A 23,275-nucleotide genomic window follows, 5' to 3' on the forward strand; every position below is an offset into this window, starting at 1 on the left:
GCTCCTGCATCAGCTGTACGTTATTTCCGACTAGCTTCGTTATTCTCCTCACTCGTCACGGGCAGTTTAACTCAGTGGACATTTTTTGTGCTGAAAAATAACTTGATGCAACTTCACTTGCACTCTGCTGTAAATGTGATGAATTCTAATGTTTGTACTGCATTATTGTTCTACTGCTTTATTGTGCTGACAATAAACTTATGTATATTTTGCCATTTTTGTGAATGCAGTTATTGTATACGCAGCAGGAGAGGAGTAGGCCAACCTGATTAACTTGATTTTTTTTTTTTGCTTAAAAAAATCAATCAACCTTTATTCAAACCGGGAACACATTGAGGGAGACCCTCATTTATCATGTACCTGAGTAATACAGGAATCAGGGATTGAGAAGCTGTACGGGAAAAAATAAATCAAATGCTACAATTAAATAATAAAAATCATAAAAGTAAATTTAATAATAAGAAGGTACCAATACACTGTTAAATCAATAAACGATTAAAATTACAATATAACAACTTATCAAGTGACAGAGCAGATAAGGATAAAATAAATAAAAACATAATGAAATAAAAGAAATAGATGTGACAATAAATTGACAATAATAAAAGAAATAAAAAGAATACTAATAAAAGAAATAAAAAGTAAAGAGATAAAAGTAAAAACAATAGTTAAAACATAAAAAAATGCATTCTTGTGTAAAGTGACCCATTAACTAGCAAATAGAACTTTTATTTTGTATTTAGGCTTAACCACAAGTAGCACTCCAGCTATGTTATTGCTGTAGAACTGTTTTATATTTTAAAAAATCTTTTTTTCTGATCACTCAATCAGGCAATACAAAAAATGATAAATTATAAAACATAAAAAATATTAATTAGCTGAACAGCATGGGGTGCACGTGCAGCTTTTTGTATCTAAAAATAATATATTTAAAATAAATCATGTATAATCATATATTGAGACGTAGAATGTTCTTATGGGAGTTGAAATCAGTAAAACAGTATATAAATATTTTGAATTTAGGCTTAAACACTTTTAGTTTCACTTACAGTTTGCAGAGGATATTTTATAATTTGCAAATAATAGATAAAAATATTCCTGGTCATTAAAAAAAGGTCATAATTATTCTTTTTGTGTCGTTTTTATTTTGTTTACATTCCGCTACCCGTTACCTTATCATGCCTCCCGTGTCCTTCCTCAGACTCCGTATTGTTTTTTTAAATCAGTGCCGTTTGTTGGGGGCGGGGCTAAATGTCACGCTTCTGTCAATAAATCAAAGTACGCGCTGATTGGGTGGATACGGCGCCAGGGCCCGCCTACCTGCCTTGCGCCGCCCACATGCTTACATACCAGCGAGGCAGGCGGAAGAGGCGGAAGAGACGGAGCGCTGCGGTGCAGGACTGAAGCCGTTCAGGTAAATAATAAAGAAATATTACACTTTTACTGGACTTTAACGGTGCTTAAGTGCTGCTTTCTCGCCGTTAAGCCATCTATAGTGAGCCTAACAGTTGAAGTGTTCGTTGGTTTGCAGATTATCGCTCGTGTTTAGGCTGCAAACCAGGCTAAAGCTGGCTGCTTGTTCGAACTTTCCGCTCCACCTTAACCACCGCTGCGGTTACACTCTGGCTCCTCAGGCGCCCGAATGTAACTGCAGCACCATTTAAGGTGGAACGGAAAGTTCGAACAAGCAGCTGGCGTCTGTTCTGTTTTAGCGTTATCCAGTTAAATGTAGTTGAGCCACTTTAAACCTTGTTACGCAGCGCTGACAGGCAGACAGGTCTAATGTCAGTATATTAATCTGCAGCTCCTGAACACACCAGCTCTTTTTAAACCATTCTTAAAGGGGTTAGTCTAGAAACTCCACCGGTTTTCCAAAGTGTCTGCATAAATAACGGTTCAGATGTAAACAGTGGTTCAGAGCGGTTTGGTGTGAAACGCTCCGTCCTAGAGAAACTTACCGAGTCAGAACTGTTCACAGTGGTCGTGATAGGAACCAGACGTCCACCTCTAAAAGCTCCCTCACAGAAAGTTCCTACATGAAATGGTTATGAATTCACTGCCTGATGACTGAGACACTGTTTTATGATAGTTTCAAGAAGGTTCTGACCTTAAAATCCATTCATGGTGGAGGGATACATAATATACAGGGTGTTGTGAGGCAGAATAGTCCCTTATTATTTCAGATTAGTTTGGGCTTAAAATGTTTTATTAGATGTATTCAGGGTGAAGAGGTACATATAGTACCCCACTATTTTACCAAAACTGTGTTTTATCTCAAAACTATCAGGTTGCAGAAATAAGGCAGTACCATGGCAGTAAAGTGTACATAACTAATTATTATTATTATTATTATTATTGTTGTATTTTTATGTTTCCTTTAAGGATCTTGTCTGTTCCAACTTATTAAATCTCATAAGAACTAAATATTGTGGTGGATATCGTGTATTGTGAAAATGTCTTGAAGTATCATGATATATTTTTGCCATATCGCCCACCCCTATGCTTATTAATAAATATTAGAGCACGTTTTCCCTGAGCTGCTCTGCCTCGCCTGTTCTAACCCTGTCGTGGTTGTGGTGAAGAGGTTTGTGTAGTTCTTAAATGAAAGTTTTCTCACTGCAGTGAAAGTAAAAGTACTTTTCTGAAAAACAATGTGAAGTGAAGGACAAAAATAGAAGCTCAAAAAAAAACCTTCTTAGTCCATCCTGCATCTGTCAGCAGAGGAGCTGAAGTCTGTTAGATATGTTCTCTTTTTAGTCTAAAATAAAAGGCTCCAGACTGAGAGGAGCGAGCAGGAGTAATGCAGCCCAGGAGCTGAACCAACACAACAGCATGAAATCAAACCTGAAAAAGAGCGTTATGTAACTGAGGAGAGAGTAGATTACTGTCTACTGTTTTTATAGCGTAATATAGTGTAATAGATTTCTGCTGAACAGTAATAAACATGCACAACTGTTCAGAGATTCCAGAATACTTTAGAAGAGATAAACATAATGTGGTTAAAAATACAGATAATTGTGTGTCCATCTTTGTTTCTTACCGTATGAGCGAGCAGTATGACAATCTAAAATATGTATTTCGCTGCTGTTGGAACAAAACCTTGTATCTCCAAAATGGTAACTTTACAGGAGAAGGAGAAAACATATTTTACTTTTAATGTAAGTCAAAGGAACCAGACATTTTTAAAGTCATTTTGGGGTTGTTTCTTTTAGTCCATTTATTATGAAATTTACATACAATGTAAAGAGCAACGGGTATTTTCAAATTATGTCAAAAAATGAAAAAGGTCAAAAGTGGAGATTTTCTTCCGACAACAGCGATTACCATCATGCTGACTGCATACTAACTGCTTATTAATTAAGAAAGCAACTTTTTGTCATTTTTTATTGACTAATCATTACAGCCGGATTAGCTGTGGTCATTTGGTCTAGTCTTTTTAACCAGTGCTGACTCAGCAACAGACTGGAGCGATCGCCATGAGTTCTATATAGAGCCGTTTTCATGCTTAAATGGTTCTCTACATCGTAAAAGCGTTCTTCAGATTGATGGAGAATGTGTTTGTGCATAGTTCTATAAAGAACCTATTTTATGGTTCTATATAGCACCTAAAAGAGTTCTACTATTGTTACGATGTCAAGCTTGGGGTAATATTGAACTATTTTCAAAAATGTTCTATATAGAACCATATTCAACACATTATCCATCAATCTAAAGGAACATCTCACCACTTTTGAACTGGAACGGTTTAGCCTTGTAGTGTTTTGCTTATTTTCCTATGAAAAGTATTTTGAGATTTTGTAATTAAAATAAAAAGTACTATTCGAATTAGTATTATTATTAGTAGTTGTAGAATTAGTAACAGTGTATTATAATAGTAATAACTATTATTTACTGCTAATAATAATAGTAATTGCATTTTTCCCCAAACTAACCCATGCATTAAGCCGGGGGTGTCAAACTCAACCACTAACAGGATCATTGTTTATTGAAAATATGTCGAAACTGCAACAGCAAAATAGGCACTGAAAACTTCCTTAAAATAATTCTAACAAAAAAAAATAGTTTTAGGTAGTTTTTTAAAACTGCCTTTATGCTTGAATTAGACACCAGGCATCTTTTCATTTTGTGTAACCGCTTGTCCATAGATTGTTGTTGGGGGGTCAGAACACACACTATGTTGCAATGCATGCTGGGGACTGTAGTGCATCTCAGGGTGAAACAGGCTAATAAGAAAATTAGAAAATTAAAATAATTTCGTGACTGGCAGCTGTGTCCCAATTCAGGGCTGCGTCCTTCAGAGGCTGCATTTGAAGGCCGATTGCATCACAGCGGTGCGACTAGACTGTCCCATTTCGAATGCTCCTTCATATGTGGCCGAGAAATGTGTCCTTTTCTATGGCAAGCCAACATATCCTGAGGTTCACTGCGTGCTGGCAAGGATTTGAGAACATGGCGTCAACAGAGGAGAGAACGGCGGCTGAGGAGAGTCTTTTAAATATAAGTATTGGGTTTAAACTGAGGCAAATGGCTAACGATACAAATGTTCTCGAATCCTCGCCGGCACGGAATCTCCTCAGTAGATGGCGGTGAAGCATCTCCAGTTCTAATAAATGAAAAAAATAAACAACTAAAATCAAAGTTTCAAAGTTTCTGGCTCCGTCTTTAAAGAACTTCAAAAGAACTTGACAGGAGCAGCGCAATGGTAAAGGTGGGAACGGCGGAACAGAAAATCCGCCGTAGGGCAGACCGTCTCATTTCAGTTCAGCCTTCGCAGGTCTAAGCAGCCTTCGAAGGATCCAGCCCCTGAATTGGGACACGCTGTGCGTCACAGGCCTGTCTTGTGTTTGGCGCATGGGCATTGAGCTGACTGTGTCCTTTGTGTTTGTTCTTTAAACAGAGTCTCCAGCCTCTGTGGAAAGGTGAACGCGTTTGTTTGCTCAGCACAGGTAAGTGGCCAGAATGAGTCAACGGTCCGAGCGCCGGGGGATCCACGTCGACCAGTCGGAGCTGCTGTGTAAGAAAGGCTGCGGTTATTATGGAAACGCCGCCTGGCAGGGACTGTGCTCTAAGTGCTGGAGGGAGGAGTACCAGCGGGCGCGGCAGAAACAAATCCAGGAGGACTGGGCGCTGGCCGAGAAGTGAGTGAGACTGATGGGTCACTCAGAACGGCGCAGTATGGAAACTGCTGCGTCTCAACTGTACACTGAACACTTACACTATAAGCCATACATGTAAACAGTAGACTGGAGGTGGCGTTTTATGGAGAGTGTCGTCCACATTCTTTTGGCCATATAATGTATGTGTCAGGTTGTTAGCTTGCTAACTCATCATCTGCCACATTTCCAAAGTTTTCACCCACAATGAGGGGCTCCTTCGTTTCCACTTCATGTTGATGTGTGGGACAGTAGCGTCCATCAACACCTTCCTCACAAATAGACCCCATCTAAGTATGCATGATGGATTTTTCATTATACATTCAAAAGCAGTTAGAATTATTGTTTAATGTATAATTGAACACAACAAAGATCTCTTGGAACCTTCGTTGGTGGAAACAAATCTCAGGGTGCTTTGTTTGGTCCAGAGCTTTGGACTGTTCAGGTTGGTCCGAAACAAAATAGCAGGTGTGAAAGGTGCCTCGGACCACGGTCCAGACCAAACACACACATTTTCTAAGCTGCTTATCCTTCTGGGTTGTGGGTGGAGCTGGAGCCTATCCCAGTGGTCATTGGGCGGGAGGCAGGAAACACCCTAGACAGGTTGCCAGTCCATCACAGGGCCAGACCAAAGGACCAAAATTTGGTCCGAACAAAAAAGGTGGTCCGGATCAAACTAAACCCTGGTTCGGTTCATCTGCTGTGTGATTACACTTTTGGATGGTTCGGACATTCGGACCGATCACAGGAAGTTGATGCGAGGTAGCTCACGGGGAGGAGACCAAATATTTGACTGTAATTTGGTACAGTGAAAAGGTCAAAACCCATATGTGGCATGCGCCCGTTCCCTGGGCCCCGATGACGGCCGCGAGAGCCGGTGGGAATGCGGGGAGAGAACAGTGAGTGAGTGTGGGACGGTGTGTGAGCCCCAAGCCCCACCTCCTGGGTGCCGCCTCTGGTCCTGCAGTGAGGCCACTTTAACTTGCCTTACGTTTGATCCGGGCGGACGAGCTGCAGAGCGGGGGTGGTAATGAGGAGGCGGAGCAACGAGCTCTCTTTCCCTCTCGGCTGATGCTGATCTGGCTGGCAGCATTAGCGCCTTTTAAAATAAGCGGAGAGGGAGCAAGGAGAGAGACAAGCAGCAGCAGCAACAACGACAAGAGTGAAGAGCTGAAAAGCTCCAGTGATAAAGGACTGAAAAGTCTTGCTTAGCTAGATTTTTGTTGTTTTTTTGTGTTTTTGTTTAGAGTGAAAATTAAAGTACTGGCTGCTGCAACTCTGAACCCTGCCTCCAGCGTCTTCCATGAGCCCACAAGGCGTGCTACACCACAAAAATGCAGGAACTTATCCCATGTTCTCTGAGAGGATCAGAGAGAGAGAGAGAGAGGGAGGATATTCATTTTTCTCCATTCAAATGGAAAAAGCTCCCAGTCATTGTGAAGCCTAGGGAGATGCAGTCCACATATGGAGTGATGACAGGATATACAACGATCATGCATAACATTCTGACCGCCTCCTTGTTTCTATGCCATTGTCCATTTTATCAGCTCCACTTACTATATAGGTGCACTTTGTAGTTCTACAGTTACAGACTGTAGTCCATCTGTTTCTCTGATACTTTGTTAGCCCCCTTTTACCCTGTTCTTCAGTGGTCAGGACCCCCATGGACCCTCACAGAGCAGGTACTATTTGGGTGGTGGATCATTCTCAGTACTGCAGTAACACTGACGTGGTGGTGGTGTGTTAGTGTGTGTTGCGCTGGTCTGAGTGGATCAGACACAGCAGTGCTGCTGGAGTTTTTAAACACCTCAGTGTCACTGCTGGACTGAGAATAGTCCACCAACCAAAAATATCCAGCCAACAGCGTCCTGTGGGCAGCGTCCTGTGATCACTGATGAAGGACAAGAGGATGACCAACACAAACTGTGCAGCAGCAGATGAGCTATCATCTCTGACTTTACATCTACAAGGTGGACTGACGAGGTAGGAGTGTCTAATAGAGTGGACAGTGAGTGGACACAGTGTTTAAAACTCCAGCAGCACTGCTGTGTCTGATCCACTCATACCAGCACAACACACACTAACACACCACCACCACGTCAGTGTTACTGCAGTACTGAGAATGATCCACCACCCAAATAGTACCTGCTCTGTGAGGGTCCATGGGGGTCCTGACCACTGAAGAACAGGGTAAAAGGGGGCTAACAAAGTATCAGAGAAACAGATGGACTACAGTCTGTAACTGTAGAACTACAAAGTGCACCTATATAGTAAGTGGAGCTGATAAAATGGACAGTGAGTGTAGAAACAAGGAGGTGGTCATAATGTTATGGCTGATCGGTGTAGGTGTGTCATAGGTGCGCTATGTAGTGCGCTTGCTAAAGTGCAATATGAAACAAAAATGAATGAACTGACTAAATAAGATAACCGAACCAAAACGGATCAAATGTAAACAATTTAACACAAACATGTACCTTGGTTCGGACTTTCAGGTGTGAAAACGTCCTCAGTTGGGCAGCACTGAAAGTCCTGATACTCTTCCTCTGCTTGCCGTCTGCATGTTATCACTAAAAGACGTGGTTATGTGGTTTCTGACTCACTGTTATCTATAAACATGGACTAAAGTACATTAGCGTAGCTGCAAACAGCTGCAGCTGTACTGAAGCCTAAATTTATAGATAACTGTATGTCACACTGATTCAGTCTATTAATGATTAGTCTGTATGTTTGTGGTAATTTCACTTGTGTTGTAGGTTGCAGAGAGAGGAGGAAGCGGCCTATGCCAGCAGCCACGGCTCCCAGTCACAGTCTCCGGCTCAGCCGTCTCAGTCTCAGCCCAGTCTCACACCTTTCTCCAAGTTTGAGGAGAAGAAAACCAACGAGAAGACTCGTAAAGTGACCACAGTGAAAAAGTTCTTCAGCCCGTCCTCTCGCACCGCACCTAAGAAAGGTACGACATTCGGCACACAGGGAAGTTATTCATTCAGCCTAATGAGAAACTGTAGAACAGACTCGGTTTATATCACAATACCTACATTTAGAGTCAGTTATTCATTCAGCCTAATGAGAAACTGTAGAACAGACTCAGTTTATATCACAATACCTACATTTAGAGTCAGTTATTCGTTCAACCTAATGAGAAACTGTAGAACAGACTCGGGTTATATCACAATACCTACATTTAGAGTCAGTTATTCGTTCAACCTAATGAAAAACTGTGCCAAGCTTGTCCAACTTCACAACTGCAGAGAACACATTTGCGGGCGTAACATGAATAGAAGTAAAACACTACAGATTTTCTCAGTTTGTTCTTTTTGTAGATGCTCTAGAACCCAGTTTAGGTGTTGTTTGTTCCAGCTTTGCTGCCTGATCCTAAAGGAATGTGATGGCTTCTTAAAAGCCTTTCATCTGTACCTGCTATCAGCTCTTATCAGTTATTTTGGGGCTGACTTTCACTTTTGTTTGGGTAGTTGTGACAGTTTGTTTGTTTCTTCGTTCTAAATCTGAACACTCCACACCGCATTTCTGGTCAGACTAGTCAACCGTGTCCCCGATTTATTCTCAGAACTCGCGCTATTTACGTCTTCGGTGTCATCAGTTCCTCATTTCAACACTTCATTGCTTCATTTTTCTTTCTTTGATCTGTGCTGTCGGTGAAGGCCGTTCTTTATTAAAAGACAACCTCAAATAACGTTGAGCCTAAATTAGCGAATTCAGTTCGTTACTACATTCACCCGCCATTTGGTTTCGATCATAATTTATCTCCCTTTCATTTTGATGATTAAAGCGAATGATCATTGATTCCCTCCGCATTTTAGTTTCTCATTTCCTCCTTTTTTTAATCCGTTTCATCACAATCCACTTGCATGCGCTACTCTTTCTCTCTATCTGCTTCTTTTTCCCCTTTGTCTTTCTCTCTCTCTCTCTCTCTCTCTCTCTCTCTCTCTCTCTCTCTCTCTCTCCCTCCACCTTGTCTATCTTCCACTCCATATAATTTGCCCCATACTCCATCCTGCTGCCCCCTCAGTGTCGTGTGAGAGAGAGAGGGATGAGGAGAGAGAGAGAGGGGAGAAGTTTCAGGGCAGGAGAGAGAGCCACGGGGAGACGCTGCTGAGGGACCTGAGGGGCATTTTTACCCCAAACTGGGAGATGGGCTCTCCTACTGAAGGTAGATGTAAATGTAGAGATTGCAGTGATCTTCCTTTTCAGTTCTTAATGTGCCGCTTGAGTGCTTTTATCTGTGTGAAGGCTTTGAGTTCAGAAACAAAACCTCCTGTCGAATCTCCTCTGTGTTCCTGTGTGGTATGTGTATAAGGCTCCATATATTGTTACTTCTGTATAATGCTTTCATATAGTACGTGTATATCATATACATGAGTACCCACATATAGTATCTGTATATACATTATCTCTGTATACGGTACCTCTATGTACTAACTCCATAAAGTACCTCAGTCTAGTACTGTAGCTTCATATACTACAATGTAGTACTGTACTTTCATATAATAGCTTAGTATAGTACTTTACCTCCATATAGTACCTCAATATAGAACTGTACCTCCATATAGTTCCTCAGTGTAGTACTGCTCCTCCAAACTGTTTCTCATTATCCCTTAACTACCTCAATGTAGTACTACACCTTCATACTGTACCTCAGTGTAATACTGGACCTCCATATAGTACCTTAATATAGTACTGTACCTTCATATAGTAGCTCAGTATAATACTTTACCTCCACATAGTAGCTCAATATAGTACTGCACCATCATACAATACCTCAGTATAGTACAGCACTTGCATACAGTACAATATAGTACTGCAACTTCATATAGTAGCTCAGTATAGTACTTTTCCTGCATATAGTACCTTAATATAGTACTGTACCTCCATGTAGCACAATATAGTACTTTACCTCCATATAGTAGCTCAGTATAGCACTGCATCTCCATATAGTACATCAATATAGTGCTGTACCTTCATTTATTAGCTCAGTATAGTACTTAACCTCCATACCGTACCTCAGTGTAGTACTGCACCTCCATATAGTACCTTAATATAGTACTGCATCTTCATATAGTAGCTGAGGATAGCACCTTACCTATATAAAGTAGCTCAGTATAGTACTTTTCCTGCATATAGTATCTTAATATAGTACTGTACCTCCATATAGTACAATATAGTACTTTACCTCCATATAGTAACTCAGTATAGTACTGTACCTCCATATAGTAGCTCAGTATAGTACTGTACCATCCTACAGTACCTCAGTATAGTACTTTACCTCCATAGAGTACTATGTAACATATTAGCTCCAGATAGTAGCACAGTGTAGTACTGGTCCTCCATATAGTACCTCAGTAGTACTGTACCTACATGTAGTAGCTCAGCATTAGACAGTACCTCTATATAGTACCTCAGTGTAGTACTGTAGCTCCATGTAGTACCTCAGTATAGTACTGCACATCCATCTAGTACCTCAGTATAGTACTGCACATCCATGTAGTACGTCAGTATAGTACTCTTTCTCTGTATAGTACTTCTGACCATAAAAGGTCATTCAAGTTCAATTTATCGTTCAGTCATGCTTGGTTTCTTTTTGCTGCTGACCATCGGCATGTTTTCTTTCTCGGCTGTGTGTGTTTTTGCATCTGTCCGTTTTCAGTGCTTGTGTGTGTGTGTGTGTGTGTAAAATATGTTTTATGCTGCTCCACTCATTTAATTTTGCTGTTTTGTCATCATGCTGTCCCTCATTTTCTTTCTGATGGGCAGCTCTGGTTTCCAGGCTCAGAGGTGGGTCAATATGTGTAACATCCCATCAAAAGTTTGAGGGCAACGTTCAGAGAAATACTTGGTTTTTGTTCACCTGCAAAGCTTGAGTGATCGTAGAGCAGCTATATGATAATCATTATTTATCGTCAACAAGGTGGTTTAAACACCTGAAAGGTTTGAGTTCTTTTGGCACTTTTGTTCAGTTTTTTGCTTTATTTCCAGGTGAAAATGGAAAGATCTAAACAGCTCTCTATGCTGTGTGGTGGGTTTTTGGAAACCAACAAAGAATAAATGCTCGTCCATTAAAACATTTTGAAAAGCAAGCCGTCCCCAAACTATTGATGGACACTGTAGATGTTAGCTGAGCTCATGTTCTGCAGGAATACATGGTGAAATGTTCTTTCCTTGTGAATAGTATATAGGATTATAGGGGTGAATTTCTGTTTAGCCAGGTTGACACTTTGATTTTGGGCCAGATGTTTAGTGTGATTAGCACACGGGTAACTCTCGCTAATCTGTTTGCTTAGCTGCTTCAAACAAATGTATTAGCGGTTGTTTAACATGGATTGACCCTGTTAAGTAACAACTGGGCGTTTCGTAGATTCTGGTATTTGCCACAGATCAATATTTAATCAGAAATTCCTTCTTTTTAAAGGATTAGCGTGAAGCCGCATTCCTCCTCTATCTGCCTGCTGCAATGACTGAATCCTCAGAGTCAGTCTGGGTTAAATCAATGTATTGAACATTCAAATGTGGTCAGTGCACGTGAAGTATTTGAGAAATGACCTTTACATTAGAGAAGATTCTAAAGGTTCTTTTTTTGAAGAACTATTGGGCAGATGTACGATAGCATAGCTGAAAACCGTATCAGTCTGAATAATGTCCGTCAGTGCTAAAACTAAAGAAGCAAATTTCAGACACCAGATATCTCTTTGTTGATCGACTGCTTTTGGGGTAAAGAGGGAAACAGGGCGGATTTGAGTGTTTTTTGAAGGAGGCCGACTCTCTAAAGGACTATATTATGAAAATGCACCCTGCAGAAGATGAGTGGTTTTAATTTGTTGCTCTCTCTGCTTGTGTATGTGTACGCTTTCATGCAGAGAGCCATGAAGGAAAGTCGCACAGTCCCTCCTTCACACGGCAGCCGAGCCTGGAGACCGACCGCGTGTCCAGAGACTTCGTGGACTTCCTGAAGAACCTGCAGAAACCCGGACGAGAAATCCACAAACAGAGCCGAGCCTTCATCGAGAGCATGGCTAACAAAAAGGTGAGGAATCTGACGGCAGAGAGCTGAGCATCTTGCCAGAAATCACAGAATATATTGCTGCCTTCAAGTCGTGTCAGAAGTATCGTGTTTATGAGATGGAGGCACATGAATGGCACCATAATGTTGTATTTACTAGTGGGAAATTCGGATTCTTCAATGAGTTTCCGAGTTGGGGGGGCATGTCAACAAAAAACCAAGCTAGCTGCTGATAAACTGGCCGTATTTCAGTTATTCAACAGCCCCAACATTAACACTGCAGGCTGAAACCATCCACACATGGAAACACAGATACAACGATCAGCCATAACATTCTGACCACCTCCTTGTTTCTACACTCATTGTCCATTTTATCAGCTCCACTTACTATATAGGTGCACTTTGTAGTTCTGCAATTACAGACTGTAGTCCATCTGTTTCTCTGATACTTTGTTAGCCCCCTTTTACCCTGTTCTTCAGTGGTCAGGACTCCCATGGACCCTCACAGAGCAGGTACTATTTGGTTGGTGGATCATTCTCAGTACTGCAGTAACACTGACGTGGTGGTGGTGTGTTAGTGTGTGTTGAGCTGGTCTGAGTGGATCAGACACAGCAGTGCTGCTGGGGTTTTTTCAGTTTTCGGTTCTTATTTATAAAAGAGACAAAATGGTTTGATTCAGAATTTGAGGTTGAAACATTTTGCCTGTATCTTCAAATACGCATAAGACAATTGATAAAGACTTGCCAAAAACAGGCTATTCAGTTTGAGACGACATACACTGTATAGACAGCAGTGTTGGGACACACCTTATAATCACTGAATTCAGGTGTTTAATTCAGTCTCATTGCCACAGGTGTATAAAGTCAAGCAGCTAGCCATGCAGCCTGCCTTTACACACATTAGTGAAAGAATGTCTGTAAATAGCTCACTGAATCCGAGCGTGGTGCTGTAATAGGAAGACATCGTTGAAACAAGTCAGTTTGTGAAATTTCTTCCCTCCTAGATTTTCCACGATCAGCTTTGAGTGTATTAGTAAAAATTGGGAACCACAGTAACTCAGCCACAAAGTGTCAGACCACGTAAAGTTACAGAGCGGGTCGCTGAGTTCTGAGGAGCATAGAGCATAAAAGAGATCAACGCTCTGCTGATCAATAACTGCAGAGTTCAAACCTCCTCTGGATCAACATCAGCACAGAAACTGCATCGGGAGCTCCATGGCAGGGTTTCCATGGCTGAGCAGCTGCATGCAGGCCTTACATCACCAAGCACAATGCCAGCGTCAGATGGAGTGGTGTAAAATGCCGCCACTGGACTCTGGAGCAGTGGAAACGTATTCTGTGGAGTGACCAGTCACACTTCTCTACCTGTCAGTCTGATGGACGAGTCTGGGTTTGCCGAATGCCAGGAGAACGTTACCTGCCTGACTGCACTGTGCCAGCTGTAGAGTTTGGTGGAGGAGGGATGATGATATGGGGCTGTTTTTCAAGGGTTGGTCTAGAACCCTCAGTTCCAGTGAAGGGGAATCTTAATGCTTCCACACTTCCAACTTTGTGGGAACAGTTTGGTGAAGAACCTTTCCTGTTCCAGCATGACTGAGCCCCAGTGCACAAAAAGTCATGGCTGGGTGAGTTTGGTGTGGAAGAACTTGACTGACCCTCTCAGAGCCCTGACCTCAACCCCATCCAACACATTTACATTTCTGCATTTGGCAGACGCTCTTATCCAGAGCATTAGGAGTGTTAGGAGTCTTGCCCAAGGACTCTTGTCGGTATAGTGTAGAGTGCTTACCCAGACGGGGACTGAACCCCAGTCTACAGCATAGAAGGCAGAGGTGTTACCCACCACACTATACCAACCACCTTTAGGATGAGCTAGAATGGAGATTGTGAGCCAGACCCTTTCATCCAACATCAGTGTCTGACCTCACTAATGCTCTTCTGGATGAATGAGCAGAAATTCCCACAGACTCTCCAACATCTTGTAGAAGCTTCCCAGAAGAGTGGAAGCTGTTAGAGCTGCAGAGGGGGACCAACTCCATATTAATGCCTATGGATTTAGAATGGGAGTCATAAAAGCTCCAGTGTGTGTGATGTGTGGGTGTCCCAATACTTTTGTCCATAAAGTGTATTCGTAAAGGCCACTGTCTCCTCGGACGTGGTTTTACAACTCGACCTAAAAAACAATTGTGCAAATAAATGAATGTAATTAGTCAACTAACACATCTATGCTGCGACTGATTGGAGCCCAGGCCTGTTCAGAGCGAGTGCCAATGTGCAGTAAGATCAGATTACAGCTGCTGGTTCACTCTGGCTTTTTTCCTCGGCGTGAATGATTTCAGTCCCAGAGCCGCTGTTGTGCAAACATGTTTTCTTGGCGCCGTCACCAAGATTATCTCACAACAAACTTGTGAAAGACTTGAAGGACAAATGCGTACAAGAAGTTACGTCATAAACACACCAACGCTCGTTTTTCTGTCCAATATTTATTCAGCTCTTCAAACACCGTTCCTGCTGTTTATTGTCTGTTATTGATGTGATCGGTTCCAGCTCAGTATTGAAAGTGTCTCTGATGTTTTAGGACCTCGGTGCTGATGAGCTCTCAGAGTGTGTGCAGGATTTCTACCAGAACATGTCTGACCGCCTCATGACTCACTTCAAAGGTAAGATCCTTTAATTACTCAGCACATAGTCAATTAAACTGTAACCGTTTCTAAAGCACCTGTATCCCGTATCCTGTATCCCGTATCCCGTATCCTGTATCCCGTATCCCACGTTTTCCTTATATTTTTCTCCTGAGGTCCTCTTATAATGTTGGTGAGGTTTTATGTGCCAGTTTATTTTTGCATCGTCATCCTTTAGAATTAAACAGGCTGTTTTTGTTCCTGTGCCTTTAAGGCTGGTATATGTAAATGAGCTCTGTTCTGATTGGCTGCCTTGCATTGTGCTTCATTTAAAATGCAGTCCAGGCAAAAAAAGCCTTAGAATTTGTCTTATGTGTATAAACGCATTGAGCTTAAAGGGCCTGTATCCTACGTTTATCTTGTATTTTATTTTTTCCACTTCATTAGTCGTAATTATTTTTTGCATGGCCATTTCCCAACCTCTCTTTATCCTGTTTTTGTTACTGCACCTTTAAAACTGATGTATGCAAATGAGCTCTGTTTTGATTGGCTGCCAAAAAGCAGTCCAGGCTGTAACACTGCTTATAATGTCAGTATGAATGGGTGGGTATAAACTGCTGTAGCTTAATGGGTGGGGCTAAACTGCTGTAGGCTGAGTGGGCGGGGCTAAAGTGCTGTAGGCTGAATGGGCGGGGCTAAACTGCTGTAGGTGGATATATGTAGATGTCTTAGTTTTTGTGATCACAAAACAGTGAACATTGAAGCTGTTCTTGCTGTTTAATTTCCGTATATGGACGGTATGGGCTGAGTAGGTTTTGAAGTAATGTTCACATTAAACATTTTTTTTTATTTATCAAAGGAAATTCCATTATTTAAACTCCATCTTAAACTCTCAGCTGACGGGAGCTTTACATCAGACTCTTCTGTTTAAAATAGTGAGGAAGGTTTGTTTTTCCATGATGGGCTCTTTCAAATGGCCGTTTTGACTGAAAGTTAAATAAACAAATGGTTTTTGACTTTTGCCCAGCGCCGTAGCAAACAGAGATTAGGCTGAGTATTTCTTTTAATGGTCAGACAGTGAGTTGGCGAGGTCAGTATGTAGTAGAGGTCATTAGAAATGGTCATGTTAGTCTTAAGCGTATTAAAACAGTTCTGTAATCCTGGAAATAAATCCAGCGCTGACTTAGTTATGTAAGCTGGTTTTACTACAGCACTGTCGAAAACTGGATGATGATGGTGTCAAAAAATAGTAGAACTAGAACAAAAAATGATGACCACATGTTGGTTTTGAAATGGAGAAAATTTTAAAATATTGAAACTTTAATCACAAATACCTTTAATTTATCAAGAATAACAACAGAAATCAATAAGGGCTTATTTACAGCATTGCAAGAGCTTACAAAGAAAATCGTGAAAGAGAAATTGTAGTTAATAAAGAGAAATAGTAAGAGGTTGACAGAAGCAATGCAGCAATAATCTGAATATTGTTAGTGTTCCTGTATAAACAGTGCAGGACTATGATAGAGAAGCTTCACTAAGACAAAAAGACATAAGAAAGAAATAAGCAGCCTAAAAATTCATTTTAGAAACAGCAGCGAGAGATGACCGAGTGTTGGTGTATGAATCAATCACAGACTTGGACAAAGAAATTACACACCTGTATGCAAATACACCGATCAGGCATAACATTATGACCACCTCCTTGTTTCTACGCTCATTGTCCATTTTATCAGCTCCACTTACTATATAGGTGCACTTTGTAGTTCTACAGTTACAGACTGTAGTCCATCTGTTTCTCTGATACTTTGTTAGCCCCCTTTTACCCTGTTCTTCAGTGGTCAGCACCCCCATGGCCCCTTACAGAGCAGGTACTATTTGGGTGGTGGATCATTTTCAGCACTGCAGTAACACTGACGTGGTGGTGGTGTGTGAGTGTGTGTTGCGCTGGTCTGAGTGGATCAGACACAGCAGTGCTGCTGGAGTTTTTAAACACCTCAATGTCGCTGCTGGACTGAGAATAGTCCACCAACCAAAAATATCCAGCCGACAGCGTCCTGTGGGCAGTGTCCTGTGACCACTGATGAAGGGCTAGAGGATGACCAACACAAACTGTGCAGCAGCAGATGAGCTATCGTCTCTGACTTTACATCTACAAGGTGGACTGACAAGGTAGGAGTGTCTAACAGAGTGGACAGTGAGTGGACACAGTGTTTAAAACTCCTGTCTGATCCACTCGCACCAGCACAACACACACTAACACACCATCACCATGTCAGTGTTACTGCAGTGCTGAGAATGATCCACCACCCAAATAGTACCTACTCTGTGAGGGTCCATGGGGGTCCTGACCACTGAAGAACAGGGTAAAAGGGGGCTAACAAAGTATCAGAGAAACAGATGGACTACAGTCTGTAACTGTAGAACTACAAAGTGCTCCTATTTGGTCAGTGGAGCTGATAAAATGGACAATGAGCGTAGAAAGCAAGGAGGTGGTCAGAATGTTATGCCTGATCGGTGTATGTAAATTAGACGAAATGTCTTTATAGTTTCTGTGCTTCTTGCCGGTGACTGATGACCAGAATTACAGCCTACAAAATCACATTAAACTCTCTGTAACTCCTTCTCTACGGCCTCTGCAGGTTCTTCTGAAAAGGTGGAGCGAGTGATGGATCAGGTGGAGAAGTACATCATGACCCGCCTCTATAAGAGCGTGTTCTGTCCCGAGACAACGGACGATGAGAAAAAGGACCTGGCCACACAGCACAGGATCCGGTGAGGAGCTTTACTCGGACCTTTATGTCCAGTCTGCCAACTGCAGTCTCTAAATAATATGGACAGGTCTGTGTCATCATCATCTAAAACTAATGATAAAGTGAAAATATAGTAAATAAATCAGAACATTTATCATCAGGAGATCGCGAGTTCGATCCCTGGTGATGCTACAGCCATCCGTAGCCGGGAGTCCGAGAGAGCACAATTGGCCTCGCTCTCTCTGGGTGGGTGGGATGGCTGCCCTTCTCCCCCCATCACTCAGCGCGATGCTAGTCAGCGCAGGCGTCTGTTAGCTGACGTAACAGATCTGGCGGTTGGCGCTTTCCTCCGAGCGCGTTCGGCTGTCCAGTGACGTTGCGTGAGCAGCAGCTCGAAAAGAAGCGGTGGTTGGCTTCACAGGTCTCGGAGGAAGCCTGTGTTAGCCTTCACCCTCCTAGCGTTGATAGCATCGTGTGACTGGGGGAGTCCTAACTAGCGGGGTGGAATTGGCTACGACTAAATTGGGGAGAATATATATATATATATATATATATATATATATATATATAGTAAGAGAAAATCACACAATGCAATAAAAGAAACAGAAAATATTGTAAAAAAGGTAAAAAAAGAAAAATGGGGTAAGAAAAAGTCTGAAAGTATTGTGAACAAGAGTCTGGTAAAATATACTGAAAAAAGAAAAATAAAATCTGAAAATGTGCTAAAATGTAGTAAAAAAATTAAGAAGAAGTCTGAAAATATTGTGAAAAATCTCAGAAAATATAGCAAAAAGGTTTTAAAAACAGGTATGTTTAAAAAGTCAAAAAATATAGTGAAAAAGTCAGAAAATACAGTAATAAACTCAGAAAATATGGTAAAAAAGTAAAAATATAGTGGAAATAAAGTCAGAAAATATGGTAAAATAGTGAAAAATATAGTGGAAATAAAGTCAGAAACTATGTTAAAATAACTGGTCGCAGGTGGCAGATGTCTCAGTGTTAGTTGCTCTGATTGGTGTTGGGTTGTGAACGGTGCTGGTGACGGTGCTGGTGTTGCAGGGCGCTACACTGGGTGACCATTCAGATGCTGTGCGTTCCTATGGATGAAGAAATCCCAGAAGTGGCTGACAGTGTAGTGAAGGCTATTACAGGTAAACCAGTCTGTTCTTTAATCCTTCTGGGTTAGGGATCAAGTCTAGTCCTGGACTTCACAGCATTCTGAACGCAGATTCTCTGTGTTCAGTCCAGGGCCGGGCTTAAAACATGTAGAGATGTCATTTTGCTAAATTACTTAAATGTAATCGCATCATTTCTTAATTTATTACGCAGTTACATACTGAATACATTTAAATTCAATTTTACAAAAGGTTGGAGTCAAAAACAGAAAAAAATTATATTCATAACTCCCTTTTTTCAGGGTGACTTCTAAGGCTTGAGATTTGATCTTATTGTTTTCCTCCTCACAGATATTATTGAGATGGACTCTAAACGTGTGCCCAGAGATAAGCTAGCCTGCATCACCAGCTGCAGCAAACACATCTTCAACGCTATTAAAGTGACTAAGAAGGAGCCGGCCTCGGCCGACGATTTCCTGCCCACGCTCATCTACATCGTTCTGAAGGCCAACCCCCCCCGACTGCAGTCCAACATCCAGTACATCACCCGCTTCTGCAACCCCAGCCGCCTCATGACCGGCGAGGACGGCTATTACTTCACCAACCTGGTGAGACGGCAGCTTTATTATCCTGAACAAATTCTGTACTCCTGTGGTGTCCAGTCTAGTCTGCCGAGGGCCAGCGTGGCCGCAGGTTTTCATTCCAAACATACAGGAGCTCACCTGTTTAATCAATTGGCCAGTTGATCATGTGAGCTCCTGCTTTGTTGGAATGAATAGAATAGAATACATTGTATTGTCCATTCAGGTTGCACAAAATAAAAAGTAATAAGTAGATAAATAACAAACAAAAAAAAACTATGAAAAACGTGCAGTCGCACCGCAGATAAGACTGGACACTGAGCTTATTCTCACTGTCCACTCTATCAGGCGCTCCTACCTCGTTGGTCCACCTTGTAGATGTAAAGTCAGAGATGATAGCTCATCTGCTGCTGCACAGTTTGTGTTGGTCATCCACTAGTCCTTCATCAGTGGTCACAGGATGCTGCCCACAGGATGCTGTTGGCTGGATATTTTTGGTTGGTGGACTATTCTCAGTCCAGCAGCGACACTGAGGGGTTTAAAAACTCCAGCAGCTCTGCTGTGTCTGATCCACTCAGACCAGCGCAACACACACTAACACACCACCACCACGTCAGTGTTACTGCAGTGCTGAGAATGATCCACCACCCAAATAGTACCTGCTCTGTGAGGGTCCATGGGGGTCCTGACCACTGAAGAACAGGGTAAAAGGGGGCTAACAAAGTATCAGAGAAACAGATGGACTACAGTCTGTAACTGTAGAACTACAAAGTGCACCTATATAGTAAGTGGAGCTGCTAAAATGGACAGTGAGCGTAGAAACAAGGTATGTTATGGCTGATCGGTGTATTATAATGTAAAATCAGTCCAGTATCCACCTGTTCAGTGCTGATTCTGTGTCTGTCCCTCTGCAGTGCTGTGCTGTGGCGTTTATTGAGAAGCTGGACGCTCAGTCTCTGAACCTGAGCCCGGAGGATTTCGAGCGCTACATGTCCGGCCAGGTGTCTCCACGGAGACAGGAGGATCCGGGCTCCTGGACGCAATCCGCCCCCATCGTCAACCCCGTCATCAGCCAGATCCACCGCACTCTGGACCTGCTGACATGTCTGGAGAAGCGTCAGCAGCAGGTTCTGGACGAAGCTCTCACCATGCAGGCTGAGCTGAATGACTGGCAGGACAGTGTGGCTCGGGAAGTCCAGGACATCCTGGAGAAATTCCCACTGGAGATCAAATCACGTGCCTCAGCCATAGATGCCGAAAACGTAGAAAGTGACAGGCTTCCACCTCCGCTCCAGCCTCAGGTGTTCGCTGGCTAGCGTGAGGTGCTTTGAGGACGGATTGGCGCCTGCTGTTATCGCTGACGTGACTCACTGTTCTGATTTCTGAGGATTTTGAGTCATGGACGTTGATCGCAGTTGGTTTTGGTGCTTTGATTTGCAGCCCATAGTTGGATTTAGAGGACTTTTGTTTGTTTATCGTTCCTCTAAGCTCTTGCACTTTGTTTTCGGCAATCGCTTGGCTACATTTTGGTGATGAAACTGAGTAGCACTGCAGTCGCAAGCAAGCTGCAGCTGCAGGCCTGCAGAGAAGCTGCAAAACTAGAGGTTTTCACCTGGACTTAAACTATACACCCCAGCACTAATGTAACTAGTGTTAAGCATTAGTTTATGATATTTCAGACTATCCTGGTTAGGTTTTCGAGCAGGTACACAGAAGAAAAATGCGCCGAATTTACTTAATTGTGCATCATTTCCACATTAAACCATTGATGTTCACCAGCTTAACTTATTGTGGTGAAGGAAAAATGGCCCAGAACTTGTTCAGATGGGTTTAAAGTGATAAAACTTTGTATAGTTTTAGATTAAATGAACCTCTAACGGTACACAATTGAATATTTTCAATTATAATATGTAATTTTCATAGTTTTATTCAGAATCGAATTTTAATGTTCTGTTGTTTTGTAACAAAAACAATAGTGACCAAAAGACTTAATTAGCTCATTAAGTTCTCAGGCTTATAATATCATAACACTGCATTTACATTGGTCCAGCATGGCAGGTCACCACATTCATTTTCTGTGGGAAGCATCATGTCCGTCGCATGGCTGTGTGATACATGATGGAACCGGCACATTGAATTTAGGAGTATAGCATAGCTGAGCTTTATGCAAATTAATCTGGACAATGCAGAGCGTCTACCCAATCAGAAAGCGGGAGATGTTTGGGTGATTAGTAGCTGCGTTCCAACCGCTGGGCTGCAGTGAGAAAGATGGACTGTCTTGCGAAGGACCCTCGTTTGCATTACATAATGCAAAACATAGTGGTCTACTGAGGCTTCAGCCCGTCATCATAAGGGAGTCGTCACACAAAATTTAGAGAAAATACCGTTGATGTGATTGATGCAGTACATTCAGACTAATTTGTAATTAAATGCTGTCTTACGTTTAATTAGAAAGCTGTTAAACTCACTGAAAGCTGTGTGTTTCACACACTGCGTTCAGTTTACATCCTAACCCAGAAGTCGCAACCCAAAAGTTAAGAAGAGCCATTTTGTCCTTTCAAAAAGTCAAACCTCCTTGGGAGCCACAACATTTCATATCCATTTTACCATCTTGGCTGTAAATGTGTCTCAGTATGTGCTGATGTACTAGAATAGGCTATTTAGCTGAGCTGCCGCTTTTCTCACATCTCTGGCAGGAAACTTTTCCTCAAAAGTAGAACCGTTTCTTTTAAAATGTCTCTCAGTGTTTGCTTTTTTACGCGGCTGAAGTCGTTTCTCATTCTCCAGCTTTTTGTTTGAATTTTTCCGTTCCACCTTAAGTGGTGCCTGAGGCTCCAGAACGTAGCTATCTGTGTAGCTAACTGCTGCACCATTTAAGGTGGAACATGAAAATTCGAACATGAAGCTGGCGAAAGAGAAGCGACTTCAGCTTCACGACTTTTTAGTGTTTGACAGTTTCTCACTGCAGATTAATCGTATGAGGAAACCAGCTGGAGTGATTATGAAATCTCCAAATTATCGATGCTCATCTTAAATCGCTCTCTTTGCTATTTCAGTGAATTAGCAGTTCTACATTAACTCCAGAGTTTAAGACCATTTATTGTTAAACTGTGTTGAACGATCAGCAGAGCTTTATTTTACTGTAAAGGAGGATTATTTTATTTTTACCTAAAATGGCTCCAGAGCCAGGTGTTGCCGACCCCTGCCCTAAACTAAAGAAATGGTACTGTTTATCATCGCTGACCAAAAATATCTCCAAAACACCTCCAGAAAAACCTCCAGAATAGTGAATTTACATGACTACGATAACGTTGTCACAGCTTTCTGAGGAATTAGATTTCAATGTTGTGACAATGTTGTGAAAATCTTAGGTACGTAGCCCCCTTAAATACAAAAATGTATAAGTCTGAGTCTGAGGTAGAAGGATATATATATATGTAAAGGATGTATATAGATGTAAGGATCAGCTGCTGGGCTCAAATAATGCAGAAAAATAAAAACAGAAAAAAATTGTGATGATATATTACTGTGTGTTCTACTAGCTTTTCCAAACACCATGTAGCAGTTGGGTTCATCCGCTGCCAATTCTCTTAAACTTGGGCTGCATTTCCAAGAATTCTTCTGATTGGAACAGCTTTAGATGTCGTAGGGGTCTAGAAACGCAGCCCACCTGGACCACAGCCTAGCTTTGCTTGGGTTTCTGATTATTCAAAAAATCAAAGCATAATTATTTAAATATTGATTTAGTAAGACTTCATTTTAACTGGATTCAGCAGTTAACGCCCACATGCAGTCCACCTTCACGTCCGTCGCTGTGCTGGATCAGTGTAAACACAGTGTGAGGCTTATCGTTCAGTAAGTATTCATAGGATAGAAAAAGTGAGGAATAGATGTTTACTGATCAATTAATGTAATAAATGAGGGATAAAAGCTATAGTTTTAGTTTTTTAGCTATATGGTTTGAGCAGCTTAATGAATTTTGTGCTCAGAGAACACAGACCAAAGGAACTTTTATGGACGTTAATGGGTTAATTCAGTATTTT

General features: G+C 41.8%; 1 protein-coding gene across 2 annotated transcripts; it reads left to right on the forward strand.

Annotated features, from left to right (window-relative positions):
- The first annotated feature begins 1,350 nt into the window (after positions 1-1,350).
- rabgef1 (RAB guanine nucleotide exchange factor (GEF) 1) lies at positions 1,351-21,379 on the forward strand. Of its 2 annotated transcripts, XM_036594638.1 has the most exons (10): positions 1,351-1,414; positions 4,898-5,138; positions 7,907-8,103; positions 9,181-9,321; positions 12,023-12,189; positions 14,744-14,825; positions 17,426-17,558; positions 18,596-18,687; positions 19,003-19,259; positions 20,147-21,379. In XM_036594638.1, exons 2-10 carry the CDS (start codon positions 4,960-4,962, stop codon positions 20,546-20,548), a joined length of 1,650 nt encoding a protein of 549 aa, XP_036450531.1. In that variant the 5' UTR covers positions 1,351-1,414; positions 4,898-4,959; the 3' UTR covers positions 20,549-21,379. The 2 variants fall into 2 exon arrangements, with proteins under 2 accessions (XP_036450531.1, XP_036450532.1); XM_036594639.1 differs by lacking the exon at positions 9,181-9,321 and having other exon boundaries at positions 20,147-20,548.
- The last annotated feature ends 1,896 nt before the right edge of the window (positions 21,380-23,275 follow it).

Source organism: Colossoma macropomum, unplaced genomic scaffold, assembly GCF_904425465.1.
Source record: "Colossoma macropomum unplaced genomic scaffold, Colossoma_macropomum, whole genome shotgun sequence".
Taxonomy (NCBI): Eukaryota; Metazoa; Chordata; class Actinopteri; order Characiformes; family Serrasalmidae; genus Colossoma; species Colossoma macropomum.

What these genes read in the sequence shown, in the direction of transcription:
- rabgef1 (XM_036594638.1), top strand. Translation starts at nt 4,960, where the DNA reads ATGAGTCAACGGTCCGAGCGCCGGGGGATCCACGTCGACCAGTCGGAG. An exon ending in TGTAGTGAAGGCTATTACAG is followed by an intron (nt 18,688 to 19,002) that starts GTAAACCAGTCT and finishes TCCTCCTCACAG; the next exon opens with ATATTATTGAGATGGACTCT. An exon ending in GCTATTACTTCACCAACCTG is followed by an intron (nt 19,260 to 20,146) that starts GTGAGACGGCAG and finishes GTCCCTCTGCAG; the next exon opens with TGCTGTGCTGTGGCGTTTAT.